Source organism: Gavia stellata, chromosome 24 (assembly GCF_030936135.1).
Source record: "Gavia stellata isolate bGavSte3 chromosome 24, bGavSte3.hap2, whole genome shotgun sequence".
NCBI classification, from domain to species: Eukaryota; Metazoa; Chordata; class Aves; order Gaviiformes; family Gaviidae; genus Gavia; species Gavia stellata.
The window spans coordinates 2,485,985-2,505,718 of NC_082617.1; the positions used below are offsets into that span (position 1 = coordinate 2,485,985).

Sequence of the window (19,734 nt, forward strand, 5' to 3'; positions counted from 1 at the left end):
AACAGTAAAAAGAGCATAGATCTATTTATAGGGTGGGTTTTTTTTTTTTTCTTCTTTTTGTTGATGTTAGGAACAACAGAACTGCAATAGTGCAGGAGGGACCACCACCTGTGGTAACATTCATGATCAATTACAAGAACCACAGGGTATATAACACTCTAAATTGATACGAGCTCCTTGATGCAAATTACTAATAGCATTTGAGGCATTGCTTCCTGCAGCTCTTCAAGGAAAGAGAGGTAAAGGCAATGATGGCTGGACAGATTCTTGAGGGTGTGATGGAGGTAGAGAGGAGACAATGCTTGTTGTAAACGAGGAGCCAAGGGGTAAACCTCGGAGACAGGTGAGCAACGAATGGAACACTGAGCATTTTTGCATGACTGCTAAAATAAGGCATAGCAGCTGGATTTCCAAGAGAGATGGATTTTGAAGTGGAAACAGCACTGTAATGTAGGTTTGAGGGAAAAGCGAACAGCGTTAGATAATAAGATGGCAAAGAGAAGAACAGCCTGTTCTTCCTCTTCTAGAGCAGAAGAGGTGATGGACTGAAGCCTTCAGTGAACTCCAGGAAAACTGGAGGATCATTTGAGAGAGAGAGGAAGAGCAAGGATGGCTTATGGGTGAATTAAAAATCGAAAGAGAAGACCAGAAATGGGCAGTGAGGCAGAACTTGTTTAGAGGCTTGTTACTAAGGAGAAGGAATGGATGTTATGGGATAAGAACCAGAGATGTACTATTGCTTTAAGCAAAATATATCATGTTGACTTGAATTTGAGAAGAAGTGGGCAAGAGTCCACTGATTCTTTCTTGTGCTGGAGCAAATATTGTAGCTGTGTTCGTGCTGGCATGGATAAATGGTGATTATGGTAGTCTGGGAAGGAGCTCAAAGAGAGCCTTGGGTGATACATATATAGACACACACACAAAAACACACAAATGTGCTTTTAAATACATATATATATGCTTCCCCTCCCCCAGGTCGGGTTGGATAGGATCTGGAAGATTGAAGCGCTTGTTTATTGATGTTATTATGGAGGTGTCGTAGTGTTGTTTGACCACTGTAGCTGTGGTGGGTGATGAAAATATTAAATTGGGGTTTTATAACCAAATAATCTTATGGGGTTGATCTTCTGATCGCGGGTGGGTTTTATTTGTATTAAAGTTGAAGCTAGATCTCTAAGTCTTGTACTGTTTGCAAACCTGGAAAAATAAGAAGACTTGTTCAAAAGGCTCACGGGACAGAGGAGCCCAAGGATTTGAATGTGGCTTAAGAGTGAAATGATTTTAAGTACTCATGTTGCACAAAATTTTTTTTTTCTAAGCAAGAAGAAAAACTCTGAATAGATGACATGTCAAACTGTTTATTAAGAATGGAAACAAAGAAGGAAAGTATAATTTACAGGGGAGAACTACTACTCAGTGTACGTTTTTAATTTCCAGAAAAGGTGAGAATAGCCAATCCTACAGATGGTCCAAACGTTGAATAAAAGCCCTCTCACTTCCAGTGAAAAGGAAGTATTTTATGAATAGTTTGGGATAACTAATAAAAATAGATTGGGAACTGAGATCATAATATCCAAGGGGAAAGCAAAATTTGAATTTCTTGGTGTACACTGCCTGGGACCTGGACGTTTTCTGTGCTAGAATACCAGGGTGCATTTGCGTGAAAAGTTCAAAGCTAATGGCAAGACTTATATAGTACCTGTATGTAAGAGTAGTAAAAGATCCAATTTCTGTAATCAGTTGGGAATTACATTCAATTCCCTGCAATTGTGGGGGTCCGTAACATTGGTGGTGTTGCGCATGCCGCCTGCTCTGGAGATTTGCATGGCTCCTTGTAAAGGAGGTTTGAAAAAGGTCTCCTCCTCCCCTCTGATCTGCCTAGGGACGAGGTACAGTTCAATTCCAAAAGGCAAAGTCACAACTTGGAGAAAAAAACATCCCCAAGGCTTCGTTTTAAAGTTTAAATTTAATTCCCTTTTTTACAAATCTCATCTTTTCTGAAAGACTTATGAGCCCTTTGGAGCGCAGTTAATTTTATACATTCATATATCACAAAAAGTGGAAAAGGAGGTTAGACAGTTTGAGTGTTTTTCTTCTTTTTACAAATTAAAACTCAATCGGGTGATGACTGGCTGATAGGAAAGATTTTATTTTAACAATTGAAACTCTTAACCTGCTTTCAGGATAAGGAAGTTAAATTACAGAGCCAAAAACTGTGATAAAAAGCTGATAATAGGGCAGAGAGAAAACAGAAGACGTAATACAACCATTTGGGGAACCAAAGGGGACTTGTTTCTCTGTAAATGCGTGTACAGAGATGGCATGACCTTTTTTTCCCCTTCTATATAATTAGTTTAAAATGTGGTTACATAACGAAACATCCCTGGCATCTAAACAAGAAACGAAGGCTAGGTCTTGCAAAATGTAGTTACTTTAAATTTACTTGTGCAGTTTTTCATGCATAGCAATCGCTGTTGATTAAACTCTTCTGTATTAGCTAGCATTAATATTAGCAGGCTCATCTCAGCTTTCTGGACTAATTGCAGATTTTTGAGATCTATATGTTCTAGCTGTCTGAATTGTCCATTTTGTGCACATACAGCCTTCCAAGAACATGCTCTTGTTGGGAGTGGGGTCATGGGGTTGCGTGTTTTAAATTAATTTTCTTGTACTGTGGGCAGAAGTACATGCTTGGGCACCTGGCACAGCTGCACCTAGTTCTATAATAAAAGCATTGCTTGTGTTGGAATTTGCGGTAAGCATAAGCTTTGGAACTAATTCTGAAAAAAAAATGCAAAACAAACAAAACAAACCCCCAACCCCAAAACAAAACAAACAATTATAAGCTGATATATATTCTGTTTCTTTTTCTACTGGAAAACTTAAAATGAAAAGTCATGTTAATTTTTATTCGAAGTGTCCATAAATTGCACTTAGAGTGAGTAATTTTTTTGTGTGTTTTAACCTTAGTAATTACAGCTACTACAGTGACAACCATTTTTTTCAAAACAACTGATCGATGGATTTTAAACCCAGTAAACATTGCCTGTTACTAAAACTTGCAAAACTGAGCACCAGGCTGTTTCTAAGCAATTAAACGTTGGAGCTCACGCCTGAGCTCTGAATGACGCCATCTCGCCTAGCAGGCTATCTCGTTAAATACGTGAAGATATTGCACCAGGGAATTTGATTTCTGCGTTTCAAACCGACAGAAGAGCCGGTGGCGGGTCCGGGGCTCTGCAGATGATGCACTGGGGGATCCGGGGAGCAGCTGCATTTTGCAGAGCAGGCTTTTAAAACCCGCTTTTGTTTATATTGTGTCAGGTTCTCCCCGTAAAGGAGAATATCTCTCTATTCATTTTCATTGCATGATCATTTTCTTCTTTAAACTTCTGCTCTCACTAAAATAAATGTTTCTAGGTGAAATCATTGGGCACTGTTCAGGTAGGTGCGTACTGTCACAGGTTTGCCTGTTTACATAGCACATATACACATGCATATGTTAAAAAAGCCCCAACAAACCAAAAACCAAACCCAGCTGGAAAAGCAAAGCTTACTTCTGGCCAAAATATGCTGATTTGCTCCTCATCTCTTCCTTTAATTTTTAGGAAGTCTTGGTTATATCAAGGTATTCAGCTTCTGAGAGTAAAATGAAAGCATTTCAGGGTGGCATTTGGGGGAGAAAAGAAAGGAGCAGTAGAGAAGTGGGTCTTTCTCTTATATGGCTTTATCACAATTAAAAATGATGGATTAAAAGATACAAGTGTTGTTGTGATAAGTGAGTTCATTGTGTGCCTCTGGTTGCTGTTCTGGCAAGCCTTAAAAGCAGTTCTTGTCCTCAGTCTGGAGATGCACAGTGTGTGAGAGCTTGCAAAGGCTGAAACAAAACTCTCTGTTGTAATACTGTCCGTCTGGTGCTACGGGTTCTAGTTCTGTGAAAAACTGCGACTGTCCGATAGCAGCGCGTGTGCCTGAGAGATTTGCATTAAATAGATGCTAATACTTGGTGCAGATGGATGTGCCTTTGGTGAGCTCCCTCTATAAGCGCCCTTGGGGGAAAACAGCGTTCTGTTTCGAATGTATGTGAGCAACAAGTGTGACAGCCCGGTTCTTGGGAATTGTTCAGTTTCTTCATCCTGACATTTGATTTTTGCAACATGTTGTGAATTATCTTTGATGTTTTGGCTGTGTATTTTTCAGGTAGAGGCATTAACCCATCAGCCTAGAGCCACAACAGTACATGCAGTCAGAGATTCAGAACTTGCCAAACTCCCGGAGGGAGCACTGACATCGATCAAACGCAAATTTCCCCAGGTAAGAAAATTAAAAGTATTTTCTGTCTATCTCAAAAGATGTCTGAGGAGCTAAAACTCTCTGTTAGCACCAAGTCCTCTGGGTTTTTTGTATGATTGATGCATACTGAGAAAACATTTTGTTCTCTTTATCTGCCTGATCTGATCTGTACCAGACTTTCACCAGCTTCTCTTCCTTTATCTTCTAATCAATTTTAGCATGTTTTATTGCAGGGCGGTTTTGTATATCTGGAAGAAGTTCATGCTAAATGCAGGACATGCATATTTAGCAAAATGGAAATCACTTAGTGCTATTGATAGCAAATGAAAGTTTGACTTCTAAAATCCCTTTAAAATGTTGTTATGCATTTGTCTTGCTCACTGGGACTCAAAGTCAGCACTTGGTTATAAGTACCTTTATTTCCAGAGCACTGATATTTGGGGGTTGGTCTTCCTCTTCCTTGCATTTTAGGCTGTCAATCCTCATTCTGCAACTGCCATATCTGTCTGTGTCCTGAAGACTGTGATTGCTCCCTTTGAATCCATCAACTCATCCATCTGCTTTAATTCACTTGACATTATACCTCTCTCCTGCAAATCTGGAGACTGACGGACTTGAAATTTAATTCTTTTGCCCCTAAGTGCATCAGGGACATTATAGTAAGCACTGAATCATTGCACTAGCCTTGAAGGCAATTCTTTAATGCTGTTACTTCAAATTATTTCTGATTTTTCTTTTTGCTGTCTTTAAGACATATACTTATTTTACCAGATTTCTTTTAAAAAAACTGCAAAAGTAACAAATCTAATTAAAATACTTGTATTCTTTTGCTTTTCTAGGACCCATAATAATGTTTTTGATTTTTTTTTTTTTAAACTGCATAATATAAAGCCTGTATTCATGCATTCTCATGTTACAAAAACGGTGGGGGTTTTGTCTGTAATATTGCTAGGATAATTTCATCACTGCAGTAAGTGTTCAGAAGTTATGTCAATGAAAAATAATCTTCCTGCTTTCCCTGTAAGCATTATTTTTGCTTAAGTCTTTCTGAACTTCTGTGGTGGGTTGTTAAGGCACTCCTGTTCTCTGGTTCTGTCTTGAATAATCCTATTCTGCTGTTCTCTATTTAATGGAAGAGATTTCCTGCCCGGATTCATGAACTGGTAGCAGTGTGCAGCTTTGGTACGTAACTAGCCACAAACTGGGTACCCACAGCATGGCAACCCGTCTGGAGTTTGCCCTTTTAAATATCACTCTCCTTGAGACTGGTCAGGAAGTGAGGAAATTAGCCGGGTGGAGTTTAAAACCACCCTTCTCCTTACATAGTGGATGATTTTAAATGTTACTAGTAAACAGTTAAACTGTAAATTACTAGTAAGCACTGAACATGTACTATTTAGTAATGCCTTGAACGCTGATCTGCACAAAGGCTGTGTTCGAATTCTGCCTTTTTGTCTGGGGCAAGAATCGATTTCAGTGTCTCTCTCCTCTCTCTTCCCTTTTCCTATTCCATCAGTTGGCACATTCTTCTCCCCTGAAGAGCTGTCTCTCTGGAGATCTGAATCTTTTTGCTTTGCAGTTAAAGTTGAGCTTGAGTGTTACATTTATAGGACAATTTGAAACATTTATTTGTGATAGAATTCAAATCTCTTCCCATGTCTAAAGAGTGCAGCCTGCCAGCCTCAAATTCCTGACCTTTTTGAATAGGGAATTCATTTTCTCTAGTCTTGCATATGGTTTGGCTAATCAGTTGCAATGAAACAAAATGCTAAAATAGATCTTTTAAAGAAATGTGTTGCAAAAAAGGTGGTTAGAAAAAACTCATTATTGCTGCTGTTTGAAATCTCCAAATTCTAAATAGATGTTAAACTGGTATCAAAAATGTGAGAGCTTACATTTTTACTATTGGATTATTTTAGAACAAGCATTAGAAACAGAAAGAGGTGTGTAGGATAGACTTTAAGTAGGTGATTTATGCAGCTAATGCCTTCATACTGTCTTAAGAACCTAAGAGAAAATATTTTTTTATATGATCTCAAAGTTTTTGTGTCGTCTTTTTTGTCTGTCAGGTCCATCAGCTAAGAGAGGAGGAACAGAAGTGAGAGGGAATTGAAGTGATGGAGGAAGACGATAGGGTAGAAAGTTTGAAGTCAAGTAGAAAGTACAAAGTCAGCTTTAAAGTTAAAGGAGTGTACTGGAGAGAAGTTTTTTGAGCTGGAAACGAATACATTGCGTACAGAGAAAAGGTAGCCATTGCTTAGAAAAAGCATCGAGGCATCAGAGGATCAAAAGCTGACCAAGCCTGAACACTGTCATGCAGTTGCAAAAAAAATAACTGTGTTAACAGAATACTTTTTGGAGTGAAGAAATCCTTGCATTCTTCGTGATACTGGAAAAGCTTCAGTACCAGCATGTGGAGCCCGTTTGAAGGAAGAGGCAGACCAAATGAAGGGAGTCTAGAAAACAAAAAGGCAGCTGACTAGTGTTTAGAAATACTGCCCTATAAAGGCAAGAAGACTGTGAAAGGTTAAGGGAAGCCGTGGTAGCTATTTTCAAATGTGTAAAGTTGTCTTCTGATGGAAAGGGCATAAGCTACTCACCATATTGGAATAGAGCAAATGGTAGTGTGCTGAAATTGCAGCAGTTAGCTATTAAGAAAAAGCTGATTCTTCTCCCTAGAAAGGCTAAAAGGTTGTTACCTGTTTTTATAACCTCTTAAAAAATGATGTTTGAGGTAGTGCTTAGTGCTGAGCAGAGGGTTGGGCCAAATGAATTCTCTCTGTCCTATTTTCTCTCCTGTTATTCTAGTAGAGTGATTTATACACAGGATTTATCATGTTGTTTTCCCCATCCAACCAGAAGTAATAAACTAATGAAGGGATAGCAGGTGCAATAGTTTTGAAATAATTGTCTAGGTAGCAAGAGCTGGCTTGTGATTCAGCAGTGTGGTGGAGGATTTCCCTCTTAGTCCTCTGCAAATCAGAGAACCATCTTTTGGGGGGGGCGGGGGGGGGGGCGGAAAAGCAACTCTGCCTCTGTCAAACACATGCTCCCCTGCCGACTGGTAAGGTTAGGTTAACCTGAGTCTCACTTGGTGGAATAGTGATCAAACATTGGTGCTTGTCCCCTGAGTCAGGTGAAATGTTCTCTTAGTTCAGAGGAATCCCACACCAGGGAGCGTTGCTTTTGTTTCGGTGTTTCTCTTGGCAGCTTCCATAGAGCCTAAATACTGTGTATCTTAATGGCCAAGAACCAGGCAGTTCCTGAGATTGAGTTACCCTTTCAGTTAGTTACCCTTGAGCTTTGCTATTTCCTGTCAAGGGTGAAGAACCATTTAATTCTACGAGTTAGTGGAGGGACTTCATCCTGCATACTTTTCACCAGTCATGGAATGCATTGTAAGAAAATATGACCTGATGGGTAAGAAAATTGTAAACATGGGTGGTGCTTGCCGATGAGAACAATGTGAAATGAGGGAAATCATGCTCTGTTAGTCCGTACGCTAATTCAGGTTCCTTGAGCTGTGATGTACAGTCTGGAAAAATTGCACAGCTGATCCTCGGGGAAGCACCATATGCTTGCCCTGTGTTTTGTCTTCTCCCCTGGGCATCTGCTTTGGTCCTGTCAGAGGCAGGATAACGGTCTGCTGATATCTTTGGTGTGACCCACTATAACTGCTGTTATTCTGAGGGATGAAACAGATGGGTGAGCATGGGGAATCTTATCTCAGTTACAAGTAACAGCCAATTTTTTCAAAGTATGTGCCCAGAAATGACAGATGTTGACTTCTAGATCCTGCTCAGTTTGCAGAGTCAAAGCTACATCTTCTAGCTTCTCAGGAAAGCATCCCAACATCCCAGCCTTGAGTCACTCTGGATATGGCATCCTAGACGTTCCCAGTTGAAGGTGGTCCACAGTGCAAATCTTCCTCTTTCTTTTCTTAGGACTCATGCCTGAGGGCCACAGCTCTCCAGCAGAGCCATCAGGGCACTCAGCCAGCAAGAGCATTTGCTCTTCTGACAGCCTTCGTGCTTGCTTCTGGTGCTGCTTGAAGCTTTTCAACCTTACAGGAGTGAAAGGGAATTGATTCTTTCTATTTTCATCACTGCCTTCAGTTCTGAAAAGTAGGACAGACAATCAGCTCACGATTTTTGGCACCACAAAGCAGTTTCGAAGCAGGAGCGAGAGCGCAGAATTTGTGAACAGATTACAGAGATGTTCTAACATCAGTGTGTAACTTGGATCTCATTTCATAGATTATCTTTGCCTCTACTGAGCTGAGATTGTTTTTATAATTCTAACTTGAAATTTAGACCTGCTGTGGCTCATGGAAGTTGCACTGAGGAATTGCTTAGGAGCTGGGGGGTGGTTAACTGTAAGACAACGTTTGCATGCCAGAAAATACAGAGTTTTTCTGCATTTTTCTTTTAATTCTCTAAGTCTGCCCTTGGGGTTTAAACGTATTCAGAACCCATCATCCATCTTGAACAGTGAGTCCTGTTCTCTTTGTATGTGTATTTTAACTAGAGTTTTTCTGAAGTGGCTGGAGCCTTCCCTAGGGTTATCTGCCTTACAAAGCGAGTTCGGTAATGTGCCCACTTTTCAAAACGCTCCCCTCGGGCATTGTGTATATTGTGCGTCCCATTATTTAAGCCTGATGTGGCACTGCGGAACAGGTCAGGAGAGGCCATGCTTCTAGATTTTTCTGTATTTGTTCTCATGGCCCATTAAAATAAGTTTTACTTGACTCTAGGAGAGGTGGATGTGAAAAGGAGAGAAGAAAAATCTTCAGCAGAAGCGTGGTCACCGACTGTAGCTGCCCAACGTGAGGCAGGCAGGAGTGAGTGCTTAGTCATAGCGGTGATGCGAGACTGACATTTTTCTTCAAGACACAATTGATCACAAGCGTTAGAAGCTCAAACAGCCCCAGGATAAAGCTTCAGTTCCTCTGTATGCTTTAGCGGCGTTTGTAGAGGTGCCAGAAATTGTTGCGAGTGAGCATTTAAGATTTGCTTTGTCATGGCAGTTCTCAAACCGTTGGAAGTTTTATTCGGAGACCCCTTGCTAAGCTCCCTGATTCTGTGACAAGCAGAGTGTTTCATCTGATCTGGGACGATGTAAAGCTTCAATAATGCCATGGTTTTATTCAAGTTGATGATCTAATTTACCTCTCCTCCTCCCTTGTCCCTCAGAAAAAACCTTAAGAAAGCTGGTAGAGAATAATCTCAGCTCCTGGAAAGAGCTCCACAGAAATGAACCTGCTATTATGTGAATTTGTATAGGTAAAATGGCTGTTATTACTATTTTACCCCAATTGCTTTTACTTTGTAGAACAGAAAACCCTTGGGAGCCCTGTTTTCCATGCTAGCTTATTCACACTGGGTCTCTGTGTGGTAGAACGCCCTTTTACATGTCCTTTAACTAAATCACAGATGTATGTGAAGGTCTGTAATAGCTTGCTATGAAGGAACTGATAAGTTGTTATTTAACATATTTAATTTAAAGGTGGCCTATTGGATGATTGATTTGAAGTTTTAAAGGCTTAACTATTAGATATCTTATTTTTACATTTCAAAGGCATCAGAGAAAGTCCTTAGCTCACCTGCAAGCCCTCTTGTTCACTGCAAGAATACTGGTCTTTTGGATCTGGGTGATGGTAGAGGCTTCACCAGAGAGGATCAGAACAGACTTGGAAGGAAGACCACATTCAGATTTGTAGGGCTATATATCTGTCGGTTGTTGGGGATCCAAACTGGCTTGTCAGGCTTGCTCCCTGCCTGCTTTAGCCACGGCTGGTTTCTTAAACCAGGGACCTGCATGAAGGCATCACTGACAGGGGATGGTACTGCCCTTCCTAGGGACTGGCCCTTTGCTTTCTTGCACAGGAGCTTTGTTGCTTAGATTTAAAATAGCACACAATTAAACCTGAACCTTAGTGCTGCAGGGAGCAGAGTTGACGAATGTATTGTTTCGGTTTTGTTCTTACATATATTTCTTCTTTTCTAAGAAAGACGTATTTGTACTACACAGTACCTTTTATATCAATTATTTGTTAATGTGAATTTGGATATTGGTGTAGATTTCATGGAATTTTCCCATGATTTCTCTAAATCAGCTTTGTTGAAAGTTAGCCGAGATGGGGAAAAAGCTTTGTTTGGTACCATCGTTATCTATTAGCAGATAGTCAATTTGCCAGGCAATCCGTACTCTTCACAGAATGAAATAAGTATCCATAGGAAAGTATTTTACAACTGAATTCTCATGAAAATCGCTTTCAAAAGGACTTATTATAAAGCAACTCTTAAGCTTCACAGCTGAATAGGAACAAAAGCTTGAAGTAGAACCCAGCCTTGGAAGATTAGCTAGGTCTGGATAATAGCTTGAAATATTTAAAAGGATTACAGGAAATACAACGCTGCAGAGTGACCATAACCACTTAGTGTGGGAATTACATAGCTGTGAAGCAAGTGGTGCTGAGGATAGCACCTAAGACCTGAGATGGATGGAGTAGTCAGCTGTGCGTTTGCAGGTGATGCAGAGCTGTAATACTGCCTGGCCCCATCGCTGAAGGACGTTTGTTTTGAAACTGAGATTAGTCAGCCTAAAGCAGGCAAATACAGCCCCTTTGGGAATGTGAAGTTTAGTCCTTGCCCTGCAATGCAGAGGCTGCAGGTCTGTTGGGTCATTTAATATAGTTAAGCAGAGGGAAAATTAATGTTTTCCTAGAGCCTTCTCTGTAGCAGATGCAGAAGCAGACTTTCATGTTCAATACATGAAATTGGAGGGGATTGGAGGCTGCTAAGAGAGCTTGAGTGGGTCTTCTGGGGATGGAGTTGATTTAGAAACAGCCAGGAAGACAATATGTTTCTAGGTAGATGAGGTGGTAAGTGGTAAGCTGGGTCAGATAGGTGGAATTGTGCTGAGCAAAGTGCTCTCTAATGCCGTTTCAGAAAGAAATACTCTTTCTCCCATTTTGCCCTGCACAAAAGTGTTCTGGTGAGTTAATCTGAAAAGGTGAGTAGGTGGAAGGAGGAGGAACAACATTTTATTTGCCTTGCAAAATGTATGTCTCAACTGAATGCCCTGTTCTGGGACAGGTTTTATGAATTTACAGTTGCAGTAGGGGCTGCGAGAGCAGGAGAGGTTTTGGGGCTTCTGGAGAATGGTACTGATGCACCTGGAATCCCAAGTAGGTTTTGAGATGGAGAAATATTCAGTTTTTTAGCCCTGTAAGGTTAGTTTTCTTCCTTCTGGCCTGAAAAGTCTTTTGCATAAGCTCAGGAGAGTGAATATTTGCTTCTCGGTATTGGTTGAAGTGATTAACTGTGATTTAACTGAGCAGGATCTGCTCACTGCGAGCACGGTTTCTAATCGTGAGGAATGATAAATTGAACTTTCTTATGAACTGAAACAAGTTTGGCCCTATCCCTAGTGTAAGGTGTCAAAAAGTTGCATTTACTTTGCAGGCAACTAATGATTCTTGCCTGATTTAGAAACCTCCCAGTGTTCTTGGATAAGTCTGGACTCCAACTCACTGCCTTTTTGCAGTGCAGATTTTTCTTCAAACCTTAAATCCAAACTGCCTGATTCTGTGCCAGCAGATTGGGCTGCGACTCGGTGTCTGTGGAGAGTGGGGTATGTGTTTGCAGGGCTGGGTGGATGGGTGCTAGAAGAGACTGTAAAATCCAGGATGCGCCGTAGGGATGAGCACACCAGATGCTTCCGACTGGGCTGTGAAGGCTGTCTAGCCCTGGGTGACGGTGAAACCGTGGAAATGAGACAATTTTGCAGGTACAGATGTCTGGGAAGTGCTCTGCGCTCTTCTGGCACTGTGTTTGGGGAAGACGGGTGTTTGCATGCGAGAGGGGGTAGAAGTCTTGCCTACTTTTGGAAGAACAGTACCCGAGCCCATCGCTGACTCAGCTATGCTGGGGGCAGTGGTGGAGGCTGTGCGGCACCTCCAGAGGGTTGAAAACTCAGTGTTTCTTCCAGGTCAATCCAGTTTTCCCAGCAGTGCTGATAGAGTTCCTACCTTCCCCCTCTGCCCAAACCCTCACTGCCAATTCCCATAGCTTTTCCTACGAAATACAGTTAAATAGGTAGGGTCGGAATAAGCGACTGCTGAATCACTGCCCAGATATCTGCACTGAGGTACCTGCCTGCCAGCGCCCTGTATCTGCCTTTCTCCTGCCTCTTTCTCTTCCAGGCGTGCTTGGAATAACTCTGTTTCCCTGCAACCCCTGTGCATGACCTCCCAGCCCCAGGGCTAATTTTTACTTGCTTCCTCCCCTCCCCAAGCTAAAAGCCCCCTCCATGCCACCCCAGGTCCTTCCCTGGGTCCTCTGCCTTCCTTGTCGTAGTCTCTTGGGCTGTATCTAACTGTGCTGCTCCTTCTTGTGCCGTGTTACTGGAGGGGTTAGCGTAAAGGGGTTTGGAAACCTGAAGGGTGATCTTTTCTTTAATTCTCCCAGTTGCACTGAATTTGGTGAGAGCTGCTCTGGCTGCCCTGCACAGTAATGGGTGTTGGTCAGTCATTGAAGCTTGAGTCTGTTGTCGATGAAGTGATGTGATTTATATTGACTTCTCCCTCAGACAGATGGACAAGTCTCTTTCAAAGGAACGCATTGCCTTTCTGTGAAAGAAAATTTAGTGTATGTAATATAAAACTCCAAGGAAATTTCAGGCCAGTTCTTAGCTCCGATCCCAAATTGATGTTCCTTCGATGTTGCCATGACTGCGACAGAGTGACTCATCCTGTTATGGTTAGCAATTTGCTTGTCTTGCAAAGTCACCGGGGAAATAATTTTTCCATATCTATACATACCAAGGCTGCAAGGTTTGCTCTAGCAAACAGGACAAATAGTATTTCCTGGTAATAGGAGCAGCCAACTGGAAAATGAGACCAATAGGTTCTATTCTTAGTTCCATCATTAACCTTGGATATTTTCTTTAACTTAGCTGGAGCTCTCCTTAGCTGTCTTCAAAGCAGAAAAATTTACAAATACAGGAGATGGTTTTAGTAAATAATTAAAATTCTGACATTTAAAGTGGTTCAGAAGTGTAAAGTGTTCATAGACTTTCCTTAAGCACTTTTGGAAGGTGTTGAGTGTGCAGATACACATTGTTACGTGAATGCGTGCGAGCTGGGTATAGCGAACGCTCTCGTGAGACAGGTTATCTCCCTTAGGAAGGGCAATCAGTCTCATAATTTTTATTCAGAATTCCCTCTTTCCCTCCCTGCTCCCCGTAGTTGGGGCGACTTTCCATGGCTACACCCAGCGCCATTAATTGAATCCCAGAACCGCAGATCTTGGCATTACTGAAGTGGTAACGAGTTGGCTGGGTGATCATCAGCTCTTGCTGTACTTCGGACAAATGGAAGCATTTTAGATCCTGTTTGAGATTCCGGGATAAGGAAGGAGGCTGAGAGCTCGCCTGCTCTCGGGAGCTGCCCTCGTTCTGCCACTGCTCGTTCGTGGCAGCGGCCGTGCGGCATCGGTGCTCTCTGCTAAGCGGGTATGGACGATTGCGTCCACTATTGGTGCAAATAAGAGAAACGTTAAAGAAGTTGGTCTCGGATCACTGAGGAGGTGGTTGATGTGGCATCTTTAAGAACTTGGAGTTATGGCTGGGGCAGAAATTGCTCAGATAACTTTGTTTAGCTCTTAACCCCTTGCTGTGCTATAAGTCGCACTGTGTTGAAAGCTACCTGTTTGCTCTTCTCCCTTCCCTTAAGGGCACTTAAAAAATATTGGAGCTTATTAAAGCTATGGAGTTTCATAGTCTAGGACAATTTATTGTGTTTGGTTTTTTTTTTTTTGAAGCAGTATATATAAATTATTCTAATAGGCATGCTGACCTGTCTTGATGCTTACATGGTCTTTTTGAAAGATGCATCCCAAAGTGCTTGTTCTTATAGAACAGTGTGTCTGTCCAAAATCCAAGGTAGCCATTTGCTGCTGCTTGTTTAGCTTGTTAAGAGTTTGGAGAACTCTTGTGGTTTTGGGGCTTTTTTTAATGTCCTCCTGAAGATTAGAGTTATTTTGACCTTGAATTATTTGTCTGGGGGAGGGTATGTAATGATTGCTCTATTAATTCTTAATGCATTTAAATATCTCTTCCTTATTTAGTAAAACATTTACGCATAGCTTTTCAGAATAAATGATGCATTTTCCAAATCTTTCACTCCTTGGTATTGCAATTATTAGTCTTCTGCTACACCACTGGTTGGGAATTATTGATTGTTAATGTTGGAGATAAGCTTGTCAGTTTTCAGATGTGCTTGGCTCTTTGAATATTGGTTTGTAGCAATGTAAGTCCTGTTGAAAAAAAAGCTGGGAAAAAATCTGTCCCTTCAAAGGTACCACGCAAACATGATTTGGGGGGATGAAAGCAATTTCTTAGACAGTTTGTTCTGATTCTGCAGGTGTTTAGAGTGTGTATTTATCTCTTTCATTCAAGGTGTCTTAAATTGGTTACTGTAAACATTGACTAATTCACAGGGGGTCAGGTGGAGGCAAGATTATGTGCGGGATCTGTTCAAGTACGGACTTGAACCTTTTTGAGCCTTTAGTACCTACAGAAGGTGGAGTTGTGCAACAGCCACGGAATAGGGAGAGTGACTTGGAGGTGCAAGGGCGCTGCGGAGAGAACAGAGGAGAACTGAAAATGCAATTTGACGTGTTTCCCAAAATAATTGGATTTTTTTCTTTTCTTCCCAAAGCACGTTAAGTACTGCCTTTTTTGGTTTTGTTTTGTTTTCTTGTTTTTCCAGATTAGCGTAAAATAAGGTAAAAGAAATAAAAACAAATGATCAGTCACCACGTGTTTCAGCCAGGAAAGAAGCTATGGTTATAAGACCTTGTCTCCGTATGGTTCAACTTGAGATAACATCTTACAAAAGTTTGGAAGTATCCCTTTAGATGTACTATTTTTAGTACGTTCTGCCTGAACATTTCTTTCTTTTCTCTTTCTTTCTCTCCCATTGCTAGGTGGTGACTAGACTTATTCATTTGCTGGGCGAGAAGATTCTTGGCAGTCTTCAGCAGGGAGGTAAGACTCAGTCCTGGACTACTTCCATTGATGCTGGTGCTTCCTTGGAGCCAGATTTACATCACTAACTCTGGAAACAGAAAGCGTATACTTGAAAAGAGAGTTTGTCACAAAATATTTTAGCTGTTGTCACAAGTGAATGGTGATTTTATTATATATATGTGTACAAATTTTTTTTGGCGGAGCATGGTTAATTAAGAGTGGGAATGGAATGATTTGCGATTGAGATAGAAAAGTATTGCTGCAAAGTACTGCTGCATAAGTGCAGTGAAATTTCCTTGAAATTTCTTGCGAGAGAAGAGCTCAAAGGGAGCATTGGAAATAGCAGCTGTAATAGACTTGAATCATATAGTCGTGCTGGGTGGCATCTGCACGTAGACTGTCTGTATTTGCATTACCTTAATGAATTGTCTGAGAAGTGGTCTGCTATGGGTTGGTTCCTAAGCTTTGTGTACATGGCAGAGGCAAAACAAAGTATATTTGCTGATTGAAGTGGGTAGGAGGAAGTTCTCCAAATTTTCTTGAGCGGCTTTTAAAAGCAAACCGATGCACGTTAACTACTGAGGGTATTGTGGCGTTCTTTGCTGTTGTGGGTTGTTTGGTTGGGTTTTCCTAATTACTTTTATTGCTGTTTTTGCAATGTTCCAAGGAGACTGAAAATGAGGTAGCCAGCTCTCATGTTTTGGGGCAGGCTTGGGGAGTGAATCTCAAAGTCCGCCCTTTATTTACATGCTCAGCTTTCTGGACACCATCAGTTGTGTAAGAATCTCTAGTGATAATTGTACTGAAACTTTTGTGCGTGCTGAAATGCCTTTGTGGCGTGGGGCAGAGTCCGCATTGCTTTGGAAATAGGGCAATATGTGATCTGGAGAAAATGGGAGGAAAATTAGTGACCGTAATAGGAGTTCAATCAGAGAATCGCCATTGAAGTTCTCAGGAGGGAAGGACTGGTGGAGATGAAGGGGTTGAGCAGTGATGTGTAACTTGTTTGAACCTACAAATACCTTCTTGAAGATCGCCAAAAAGAGTGGAAAAACTATTTAATGTTCTTTGCAGAGCTATTTTAGAAGACTTGAAGTGAATAACTCAATCGCTGAATATATTTGAAAAAGGTTTATCTGATATTTCTTTGTGTCCTGCAGTGTACTGTTGATCTTGCATACAGACTTTGAATGAGTTTTCGTATAGTATATCAAGTACTTCCATATGTCCATATCAAGAATTCATCTTAGTGGTGCATCTTAGGCCTTTGCTGGGTGAAATGAGATAAGTGGGATGTTAAATCTTAACTTAAATGACAATAAGTTTTTTGTGTACTTAGAGCTGAGTTGATAGACATTAGCAGCAAAGTAAAGTTGTCTGAGAAGGTTTACTTAAAGAGGAAAGAAATAGTATCAAAATAAAAAGAACAGTTTGTAGAATACCCCTGTCACTGATCTTTTCCTGTTCTAAGCCATCTAGGAAGATCTTAATCTTTGTCACATGCATCACATGCTTCTGGCAAAAAAATGCTTTCCTCTGCCCATACTCAGCTTACCCTATTATATCGGAGATATTTCCACAGTTACTTTGCATCTACTTCAGAGGTTCCATATTTTATTTTAATACTCCCAAGCACATATCTGTAAAGCTCCACATTTTCTCACCTTTTTTGTTTGTTTGTTATTTATTTCCGTGGTCAGGAATACCATAAAAAGTGAATATTAATTTTTGGAATATTTTGATACTGACAACAGGTTTTGGGATTTTGTTAGTTAAGCTGATTCCTCTTGTGGGCTAAATCAATGCCTGTTCCAAAGTTGTGGTGTTCAAAGTGTCTTTTTATCTTTTTTTAACAAGTCAGGTAAATGCATATTGTATTTAACCTGTTCATGGCATCCAGATATTTTTAACATTGCCCAACTTTTACCCACGCATGCTATGTCAGCAGCCAAAAACGATGGAAATTGATCTTCCTCCTCTTACGAATGAAAACGTGAGAACTCTTTCCTTGTATGTGGTATGGAGGATGTTACATTTATCTTAGGTTAAGCAATTCAGTGACACTTTCCTTGCTGCCTGACAGCTGAAAACAATGAAATGACATCTAGTGTTCTGGGTTGGCTGATGGCAAGTGTTTTCTTTTTGAACAGGTCATCCTCTTGGATTACACAGCTCGAGTAGCAAGTGGGATGCCGGAAATCCTGCCAGCAATCTCTCCACAGTAGCAATTATGCCGGTGTCTGAAGAGGTGCCACTTACGGCTTTTACTCTGGAGCTCAAGCATGCTCTCAGTGCTGTGGGTAAGAAGTGTTCACGTGTTACTGCATCACGGGAAATAAATGCTTCTTATCTTTTTAGAGAGTTATGGCCAGGTATCTGTCATTAGTCAAAGGTGGATTCACGCTGCATTGGTGGGTAGCGGTACAGTAGTGCTCAGGATCAGCCTTTTTCATGACCTTTTGCTTCTCTGTTCCCATCCCTCACTTGCATTTAATTTTAGTGGATAACTTTGTGGCCTTAATGACTCAGAAATATCTGCCAGTCTGTCTGGCCTCTCGCCTAGGCTGCCGTCAGCACTCCCAAGGCTGCAGGCACTCCAGTGGGGAAATGCCACCAGCAGTGCGCTGTTCCCACGGTGCCTGTCTGAGAGTCGCATTCTCTCCTGCATGAGAGTCTTTCAGGCTTTCTCCATTGTGCAGCTTCATCCAGCAAAGGATTTCTCACGCAGCTTTCTTTTGTTGAGGTAGTGCAGTGAGTGGTAAACGTAAGACTTGACGGAAGAGGCTTGTGGTGGAGATCCAGGTTGGCACTGGAAGTCCAAACTTAAGTCTTAAATCATTGTCGCGTTTGTTGCCAGCTTGTTTGTCTGTCTCGTGCTCAGAAAACCATGTATTCAGCTCACAGTTGAGTCCTTAATTGCTTTATCCATTGGTGAAGTTGTGTGCACAGGTTCCAATTGCTCACAAAGCCATATATTCAATTCCCAATTCAGTACACGCTCGGTACTACAGTTTGGCATTTCCTGAACATCCTTCTCTTAACCTCGTACACTATCACAGATCTCTTGAGTAAATCTCCTGTAGTCCTTTGATGAATTGTTAGTCTGCTATCTTATGGCTTATTATTTTTAAAAGTATGGGTTACATGACGCCTGAGGTATAACCACTTACATTTATTGGTTATTTCCTTTTTGACCTTAAGGGTATCTGGAGCTGGCACTTATTATTCTGCTTAAAAATTCTTCTAGGTGAGCAGGCACAGGAAAAAGCTGTTGATGCTTGAACTCTTTCACCTTTTGAAATATGAATTTGTATGGAGCTTATGGTGGAGATGTGTTACAGTGAGTACTAATTTGTGGGCGTTTGAAGATTCCTCTTATTTTGAGATGGCAGAAGTTTTTTACATCCATAATGGAGCACAGATCTCAGCCGTAGCTATATTGCTAATGCGTACTTCTTATGGATTGTTGCCAGCTTGTTTTGATGTGTGACAGCACTAGGAGCCTGTAAATAAAACAAACAGAAACTTCAGGACATAGATGGACTATTCAGAATAAAAATAACCATTCTAGTTGAAAGCAACTAGAACGTAACAAACGAGGAGTTTTGTTTTGATCACTTGACCTTTCCTTGTTCACCCTTCTTTTTTCTTTTCTTTTCCTAAACTGATGTCTGTGTAGTGCTTGGCAGCTTTAGATGGTACTATACAACCTTGGCATCTGAAGTTCTTGCCAAAACGGAGCAGACGGCTGCAGTGGGAAGAGGAAAGTGTTGTGTGAAAACACAGCTAGCCATATGGTTCCAAACACAGCTGGTAGACCAAGCTCTCTGGCCTTGATAGCCTCTGCTCGTCGGGTCAGCCTATTGCTTATTCAGCCCCACGATGCTCTCAGACAGTGGTTAACCTTATGCCGATGCTTTACCCTGCGTGTTTACATACTGTACGGTGCTGAGGGTTTTTTCATGCAGGCTGTATCTTTTTTATTGTTTGTTTTTAGCAGAAGCCACTTTCTCTATTGGTTTTTTTTTAATTTTTTGTAGCTTTTGTATTTTCTCCTTTATACTATGACTATAAATGGTTTGGATATTCCTTATTGTTGTGTGACAAAGTGCTGTAAGCGATGTGCCAGGTGGTGCTTTGCTATGAGGAAAGGGGCTGGGTTTGGGAATGATTTTTCTTCTGACTTCTTGCATCAAAAAATGAAATGAGTAGTAAAGTCAGCGTTGGGAAGCAAAATTTTGGTTTATTTTCAGCTTGTTTTGGTATTCACCTGACCATTAGAACTGTGCCCACTTTACACGTGGGGAAATTGAAACGTTATGTGAAAAGATTTGCGTTAGGGCCTTGGTGAGCAGCGGGTGTGTTGGAGCTTCGTGCCTCTGCCACCTAAGCGTTTACCCGCTG

The 19,734-nt window shown here is 41.2% G+C and overlaps 1 protein-coding gene across 1 annotated transcript in view; it reads left to right on the plus strand.

Annotated features, from left to right (window-relative positions):
• The window catches only part of PNPLA7 (patatin like phospholipase domain containing 7), a 126,251-nt gene that overhangs the window by 46,481 nt on the left and 60,036 nt on the right, over positions 1-19,734 (plus strand). The window contains 3 exon segments of the mRNA XM_059828765.1: positions 4,204-4,317; positions 15,288-15,348; positions 17,463-17,630. Coding sequence (XP_059684748.1) covers positions 4,204-4,317; positions 15,288-15,348; positions 17,463-17,630 — 343 coding nt within the window.